The following is a 9,023-nucleotide window of genomic DNA, read 5'->3' on the forward strand; positions in this document are numbered from 1 at the left end:
ATGACAGGCAGAGCTGGAAGCCTACCTCCCCTGCTCTGGCTTCCACATCCTGCTGGAGAGCTGGTAAATGGTAAGGTTGTTCAGCTTTGAAATAAACCCCTATTTGTGTCTCAGAAATCCTGGCAAAAATAACAATGGAGTTGGACTAGGCAACTCTGACCTTACTTGGTTTCCCAGCCAAGTAAGCTATGAGAGGGAAGGAAGTGTTTGTCTCAGATGTGTGGGGTTAGAGGGGCAGTAAAACATATGGCTTTGTTTATTGATTACTTAATAGGTATAATCTCCAGGCTATTTCACCCCTGCATCTGTTCTAAACACATGCAGAATTTTTCTTGCTATTATTGCCTAAACAATTCAGTATAATATTTAATTGGATGCGGTACTGTAAGTCACCTGAGATGATTTAAAGAACATTTGGGGATGTGTGTGAGGATCAAGGCAAATGCTACAGCATTTTATGTAAACGACTTGAGCAGTTGCAAGTGTTGGTGGTAGTGATGTATCCCAGAGCCAATGGATCTGGAGGGACAACTATACCAATATATCTTGATTTTCTAGATGGAGAAATTGACAGGTTGTGGAGCTAGTAAATTATAAATGTGAGAATTTAACTTCTGGTTGGTCTGCCTCCACAGGCAGCTCTTACCTATTCTTTTACTTTATTGTCAAGTTCTAATCTTAGCTTAGAAATATATATCTCCAAATGCACATATTTAAATATACATAGGAGATACTTTTAAAGAATAACACATTTTCTATGAGTGCAGAACTGCGTTTTTCGATACCTATAGTGGAAACTTCTACATGCTGTAGAGGCCTTTTGATATACATGTCACTTAGGTATGGTCACTGCTCACAGAGCAACAATAAGAGGTAATAATAGTAGCTGTGTGCTATGCACAAGGGCACATTTTCCATATATAGCTTTCACTAAACTTACAAGATACTTATTAATATTATCACCCTCATTTTCCAATTAGAGAGGTGTTGTAACTTGTCCAAGGATATAATTCTTACATGGAGGAGCTGATGGAAAAGAACTATTTGAAAGGGAGCAGATGTGTTTCTTGAAATGAACCATTTATTACTTCAGGAATATAGAGAGTGATTTCTAAAGTGTAGTCCCTGGACCAACACTGGCAGCACCCCCTGGAACCTATTAGAAGTGCAATTTCTCAGGCTCATCTCAGACCTACTGAATCAGAACTTCTGCAGGTGGGGCCCAGCTGTCTGGCACATGTTGTATTTTGAAAAGCAGCACTTAAGAAATTCCCCTGTGACGATGGCATACCGTAACCAGCAAAAATCTCAAGACAGCAGACCTGTTCCCTCAGTGTGCTCGGGTCAAGAGGGATCCAGTGGAAGGAATCTCTGGAGGCATCACTTACTTTGGTTACATCGAGGTCCATATTTGTTGGGGTCAGAGCAGAACTGACACTGGGAGCCTTGGAAGCCATCCTCACAAATGCATGTTCCGTTGCCACTGAGGCCATCTGCACACTGAGAGCAAAGGCAGGCACCGAAGGCCATTAGGACACATATATCAATGAAAGAGAAGCTTCATGGCCTGGCTTGGAATTCAGATTCAACCATACTAGAAACGACTCTGGACTCCTTGTGGCAGGTAGACTCATCTTGGCATAAGGAAGGATGTAAAAACAGTGCTGAGCCTGGGGACCCTGATCCAGCATTTAGAACCTTAAAGGCTATCATGCAAGGGTGTGTTATGTAGCTGTGTCCTCTGAATCAAACTATTTCACATGGGGGGGTGGTGCTCAGAACTCAGCTGATGAAACTTACCAGGCTCAGGAAACTCACAAGCTCACAAAACTTACTTGTAAGACCCAAGAATCTTAGAAAGTTACAAGACTCACAGGGCCTCTCCCAGAGGTTATATAAGCAGTAAACAATTGCTGGGGCAGAAGACTTTCCAGTGGGACTTACTGCAAGTTGGGCAGAGTATTCTAGAGATGCAACTTTTGTGAGTCATCATTTCATGCTGCAGTGGCTGCCCAGAGTCACCTTTGCATCTATAAGTAACCTCAATAAACTTAGTGGTTCACCAAGCTAGGCTTGGGTGAAATTGTTTCTTTGGTCTGTTGTCAGATTGTATCTGGAGTGAATACATATTTGTTCACATCTCCCCAAGATAACTCACATAACAGAGGGCTACAAAGTTGAAGTGAGAGCCTTCACACAACGTATAAGGGACGGCAGTGCCATCCAGGGACCTTCAGATGAGGTCTCTCCCTGCTCTCTCTACATTCTTGCCTGTTCAGCTCTGTGGTCCATGCTGTAGTGTTTTCCCTCAAGTATAAATCTCACCTGCATAACCCTGGGAAGACCAGGTTTGGACTGACTGACACATATCAGAGTTGGGTGTAGCCTACCTTCCCCACCTGGCTTTAGGCATTAGTGCCGGCCTCTCCTCATTTTTATACATAGTTTTTCTTTCTCTTTGCAAAAGTCATATTTTAGACATAGAACTATTAAATTCCTAGATGTAGAGTTTACCGACATGAATCATGATTGCTTTTACCTTCCTTTGATCTTGGCCTCCAACTAGATGAGTTAAGTTTTGGCCTTTACATTTCACAAGGTTTTGAAGCAACCACTGGGCAATGTTATTATTTTTTAGGTACCATAAAACTGTAGACTTCAAGATCTTTTGCAGGTTTGGAAAGTAAGGTCTAGAGAGTTTTACTGAGTTTCCCAAGACCCCATGTTAGGAGACAAGGGAACAAACTTAAAAGCAACATTGCTAGACTCTCCCTTCCTCTCCTCCCCAGGCCCAGACTCCTACTGCAGATGCTTCCTGTTCCCTTAGTAACAGATCTAATTATTTGACTCCTGGCAACACTGGCCAGCACTGTACCACATTTTGGTTTATCAGTTTTAAACATTGTTATGTGACTGAAGAAAGCATGCATTAAACAATGTGAACCAGGGGACTGTCCTCACCTGTCCATTTCCTGAGCATGGATTCGAGAAGCCTCCTGGACACGGCTTGCAGTCGGGCCCATAGAAGCCACTACAGCATTTTGGTATCTGCAAACGACACACGTACCGCCTTTTGGGAACCCCAAAGAAAGCACTGATTCTGATTTCTGCTAGTATGATACAATGTCAGCTCCTCTTTATGAGCTGGCTAATACTCAGGAACATGGCTACCACCAACCGACTGAGCATCTCCCTCAAGTACAGTACTTCTAAAACATGTGAACAAGGTAGACGATGGCTTGTGCTCATGGAGCATAGGGGTGAGTGAGGGAGAGCTAACACAGAAGATAAAACAGAGAAATAATAGGGCTCAGTGGTAGAAATATAATAATAATAATAATAATAAGTGGTAGAAATAATAGAGCTCAGTGGTAGAGTGCTTGCCTAGTTTGTACAAGGCTTCATAAATAAATAAATAGGTAAATAAATAATCATTCAAGAGACTGGTAAGCACTTGGAAAACAAAGTTCTGAAAGGAAGTGGTGGAGGTAGAGGTGGAGGTTAGGGGACTGTCAGGTAGTGATAGGAGGAGTTAGGTAGATGGAGACTGGAAAGATGAGTCAGTCCTTGAACATCTGCACAAGCGTTCTAAGGAAGGAAATGGTAAGTATGCATGCTCTGAGGTAGAAGGGTGGGCAAGAGCCAGGTCAGAGATTTGGGTGGAGGTTGACTACCATGTAGGTGCCAAGAGCTTCGACTATATGTTAAGAGAGAAGGGGTCTCAGAGATGTGTGATTCATGGAGGTGGTGATCTAACCACTCTACCAAGGCTTCATCCTTTGTTTTCCATGCAGGAAAACATTCTAAAGCCCTATAGGCCACCTGTGACCATGTAGACCCCAGACTCAAAGGTACAGCTTTCGAGCTTCTCAGGCCTCGATGGCGTGAATGAGACCTTGACCGCACCCTCCTTACCTTCACGGTGGCGTTACAGTATCGGGCACAGCCACTTTTCAGGCTCCGTATTCTGCTGCTGTAGACACATTTGTGTGTGAAGAGTGCCTGGAAGAAAGCCAGTGGGCAAACACACTGTTGTTTGTATTCTAGGGTCCTCTGGACAACAGGCAACTGCTCCCTGTGCTGCTACTCCACTCCATGGTGGCATCAGGACATAGGCCACACCAGCATACCTGGGTCTAAGTGAGACTCCACCAACTTCATGAGGCCTCTTTCCTTGTTGGTAGAGCACAAGTCAGGCTTTGGACAATGTGTGGCACACTGATCTCTACAGCTCCCCTCACACCACGGCAGACAGCTCTAATCGATCAATGAGCACTCTCTGCTTTGTCCTGCTTGTGGCCTGATCTCCTCTTCTATTCTGTAGCCATCCCTAAACTTACATGGAAATTTTGGAGCCAGTGTGTATCTATTCTTTGTGGAAAGAAATCTACCAACTAAAATAACAGTCTGAGGCTTTCCTTTCAGAAGCACGGGCTGATTAAATGCATTCTTCCTTTAAAAAATTTTTGGTACCCACTCGTAATTATCCATAACTCTCATTTATTAAGAACTTACCAAATTATACTGTATGAAAATTGCAAAATTTTGATAAAAATTAGAAAAAAAGAACTTACAATGGGCTGGACACATTGCACATGAGTTCATCACTTTCCCAGCCCATGTGAATATTTTTTCACATTTTTTTTAATAGGTAAGAAAACTGAGGCTCAGATAGGCTAAGCCATTTTTTTCCTTGAGAAGCACTGTTAGTATGTGCCTGGTCCAGAGAGTAAGTCTTACAACTTGCTAACTGTAGGATCATGAACAAATCATACAGTCTCTGAGGGTCTCTCTGCCTCACATGAAATGGGACATCAAGTTTTATCTCAAGAATTTAGTTCCTCAGATTTTGTATTTAGCTCAAATTTTGTATTAGATAAATGTTTGTGTTAAGTTTATCTCCCCTTCTTAGGGTCTGCTTAAGAAGGGACTGAGGAGACCTTCCAAGGCTACAAAATCCAAAAATCTTAGCTATATAAGTATATTCTGAGGTTACCAAGGAATGAACATTCTAGTCCTCTTTTGAGTTTCAGGATAATCAACCAGCTCTGGATCATCGGGTCTCATGAAGTGAACTGGAGCTCTTTTCGTTCTTACCCTTGTGTCTCACTCCCTTTCCTTTCCCTTCTTCCTCTTCTTTTCCTACTTTGAGGCTGTCTAAATGGTGTCAGGCACACAGACCAAACCATGGCTCTGGCGTAAGTCAGCTATGTGTCCTTGATTTGGTTCCCTAATTGCACAAAGGTGATGCCATGTCTCCTTTGTAGCTGTGATGGTAACTTTATTGTTATCGTGACAAGATCTAGAATCAGTTAAGAGACAAAAATCTCTGGGCATGCTTGTGAGGAATTATCTAGATTAGGTTAATTGAGGTGGGACGACTCCCTCTGAATATGGACAGCATCATTCTATGGGATGGGGTCTCAGAGACTGCGTAAAAAGGAGAAATCTAACTAGCTGAGCACAAGCATTCACCTCTGCTTTCTGACCACAGACATAATGTGAGAAACAGTCTCATGCTATTTCTTTCCTGTCAGGATGGGCTACCTCCCCTTAAACTGTGACCCAAAATGAACCCCTTTACTCTTACATCGTTTTTGTGGGGGTGTTTTATTACAGCAAAAGAAAAGGTTGCTGCATAGAGCAGTTAGAACAATGTTGGGCACCCAATAGTCACTGTGGTACCAGCTTACTCTTCTTCCTCTCCTGCTCCTTGCCTGACAGTCTCCCAAATGACTCAGAGGAGATGGCTTCCATAAGCAAAACAAAGATCTGAGCACCTGCACCTATTTAATGCTAATTTTTGTTTTATTAAATACTTTGTAATATGAGTGCTTCCTGAAAGAGCTCATCACTTTCCATAATGATATATTCTAATATTGAAAGCAACTTCTGTTTGGGAAATTCCTTTTTTATGAAGAACTTACAAGCAGAATTTGTCATCCTTTAGAGCCTAATGTGGAACTTTGCTTTTTCCAGTAGAGTTTTCTGCATGTAATTACAGGTTGCTGCATAAATATTTGTTTTCTTTTTTAGATTCAGCTTCTCAAGACAAAAACCAAACCAAATAAAACTGAAACAATATCTTATTCATCTTTTTGTCCCCAGATCAAGAACCATATCTAATGTGTGATCAAACTTCAATAAACGTGATGAATTCAATCGAACTTAAAAAGTTTAAAATAGTTTTGGAGTTATTTCCTGACATTTATTTGTATTCTTAATTGGCAAATAGTAACTATATATGTCTATATGGCATAGTGTGATATTATATGTTTACATTGTAGAATGATTAAGTCAAGATAATTAATGTAAATCACCACAAGTACTTATTATTTCCTTGTGGGGAGTACATTTAGTAATTTTAAAATGCATAGGTCATTAGATACTATAGTATATAGCCAGCATCATGTGCCTAATGTGGAACTTATTTTTCCTGCCTAAGTAACAGTGATATTTCTTGATATTTCCTTTGTATTTCTCTAGAATAATGTTTGGGAAGAGAAAATACCAACACAGACTTCATTTAGGAGGGAAAAGTAGAGGAAGCTTTGCTGAGAAGCTGTTTGCTTTTGGTGTGATGCCGGGGGGCTTTATTTATGCTAATACTGCTGTTCTCTACAAATAAAGAAAACTAGAATAAACATGGGGCTGGAGTTGAATCATTACAACTAAGGCTCATGTAATATCACGGAATAAGGGGTAGAGAGAGGGCTAATGCACCCCTCAACTCTCACCGGTGAGGCTTTCTTGTACATCAGAGTGTGGTGCACACAGAAGGCCACAACTGGCCAAGTTTTGGAGAATAACAGACTGTAGAGTGTAGGATGGGGCTCCTATGTGGAACCTCACCCACCCATGGCTCAGGGACCATTGCAGAAGAGGAGGAGGAAAGATTGTAAGAGCCAGGGCTGGTTCATAAACACAGGGAGGTGGAGGTTTCCAGGCCGCCGGAGGCTTGCTCATGTGAGCCTGCGGCAGCAGTGATATTAAGCATGGGATCCATGTCAGCTCAATTAAGCAAGGGCCCAAAGGGGAGGTGAGAAATAGGTGGCAGACCAGCACTAGATTGAGAACTATTTGAGACTGATTGCTGCTGGGTTAGTGAGAGTATGACTTACATATCTCTGGATGGGCTGACTAGACTCCAGTGGATGCATTTACACTGAAGGACATTTGGGTACAAATACCTGAATAAATAGGACTCAGCATGTATGGCAGAGTGCATAGGGTTCAGTGGGGGGTCGGGGGAGGCATGGATGGTGGAGGGAGTCTGGACTTGAGTGGGAAATGTATGAAATTTAAAAAAACTCAATAAAAAATTTTAAAAAGGTGGGGCAGGAGATATTGTTCAGCAGTTGAGAGCTCTGGCTGCTCTTGCAGAGGACTTGGGTTTGATTCCCAGTACCCACATGGTGGATAACAACCGACTGTAACTCCAGTTCCAGGGGATCCTATACTATTTTCTGACCTTACTGGGACATGAGCACACTTATATACATGCAGGTAAAATGTTCATACACACACACACACACACACACACACACACACACACACACACCTTTAGTCCTAGCACTTGTGAGGCAGAGGCAGGTGGATCTCTGTGAGTTTGAGGCCAGCCTGTTCTACATAGCTAATTCCAGGTCAGCTGGGGCTACAGGGAGACCCTGTCTCAAAAAGACCCCCCAAAAATGCTCATACAGACTAAAAAGAAAAGAACATTAGAATAAAGAGGTTGAACACCTTATTCAGGTCAGTGAGCTAGGATTGAAACATGGATCTGTGGGTTCTCTTCCTACCATCCCCCTGCAGTATGCCAAGAGCTCACCTTACATTAGCTGAAATGCATGAACATTGCTTAAAGAAGGGAGGCAGAAAGGCTGAGAAGGGACACCAGTGGGTTTGCTCAGATTTCTCATTAGCCTTATCACACTCACTGTGGGCTCAGCGTTAGCAGGACATTTGCTCCAGTACACCAGGGAACAGCTCACGCAAGTGCCCTGAAAAAAACGACAGCAATCAGTACAGGTATCACTGTGAGAGGCTCCTGGGCACAAGCGTCCCTGTGGGGTTCTATTGGCCATTCTCCTACCACCCCCTTAATTCCTGTCCAGGAAAGGGGGTTCTATTGGCCATTCTCCTACCACCCCCTTAATTCCTGTCCAGGGTTCAGGGGTGAAGCCAATGCTAGGAAGCGCTGTTAGGGAAAAAGCAGAATCCACCTCATCTTTCCCTCTTTCTGGACAGAGCATTCTGTAGTCTTCTGATCTGTGGAGGGAGAGAAGTACTTCCCCCGAGGGGTCCTTCAGTTGTTCCCACACCAAGGATTTAGTATCAGCTCTGGCCACACAGGTAAGGCCATGATTTCCAATTAGCTTGGCAGAAATAAGGCCGAACAGTGAATCTGCCTTCTCTTGCCTGGCTTCTTCCCAGTTCATTTTGAAGAGGGTTTTGAAGTATATGCCCCCAAATCTGCTCAGGTCTATTCTCTGACGTCCTCTGTCTGGCTCCCTGCTCCAGCAAATAGGCCAGGAAAAGGAGTCTTTGGGGCTCCATTGCTAGCTTCTGGCTGGCTTTGGCCAAAGTGAGGTACAGCATGATGCTTAGTATAGGAAGAGAAGAAACCAAGGATTTCCTCCCTGCTCTGATCTGGGTGGCATACTCTCCCTGCAGCTCTGCTGGACATCCCCTTTGCTCTTTCCACCCTCACTGGTAACCTTAGTCCTTTGGTTGTGAGTGGGATGGTTGCTGTGGTTGCCTTTTTATGGTTACTCAGCATTACCTGAATCCTTTCGAATTATCTGAGATAAATTATGATCCCTTCAGGAACTCTAATTAGAACAGTGCTATTATCAAATCTCTAAAATGTAAACACACATGTCCAAAGGCAGCCATGAGTTCATTGTGGTGAAGAAGAAGATTTTAGAAACCTCTAGTCGTTTATAGTCTTTACCAGTCAAATATATACTTTACAGAAAATCTATTTGGACTTTTAACAGACCCATTTGAAAGGATACAGGTAA

The 9,023-nt window shown here is 42.9% G+C and overlaps 1 protein-coding gene across 1 annotated transcript in view; it reads right to left on the minus strand.

The window, feature by feature from the left end:
• Positions 1-9,023, minus strand: part of Stab2 (stabilin 2) — a 162,229-nt gene that overhangs the window by 112,614 nt on the left and 40,592 nt on the right. Inside the window, 4 exon segments of the mRNA XM_029568320.1 lie at positions 1,389-1,500; positions 2,962-3,048; positions 3,916-4,002; positions 7,938-8,000. Coding sequence (XP_029424180.1) covers positions 1,389-1,500; positions 2,962-3,048; positions 3,916-4,002; positions 7,938-8,000 — 349 coding nt within the window.

Source organism: Nannospalax galili, unplaced genomic scaffold (assembly GCF_000622305.1).
Source record: "Nannospalax galili isolate Female #2095 unplaced genomic scaffold, S.galili_v1.0 scaffold39, whole genome shotgun sequence".
Taxonomy (NCBI): Eukaryota; Metazoa; Chordata; class Mammalia; order Rodentia; family Spalacidae; genus Nannospalax; species Nannospalax galili.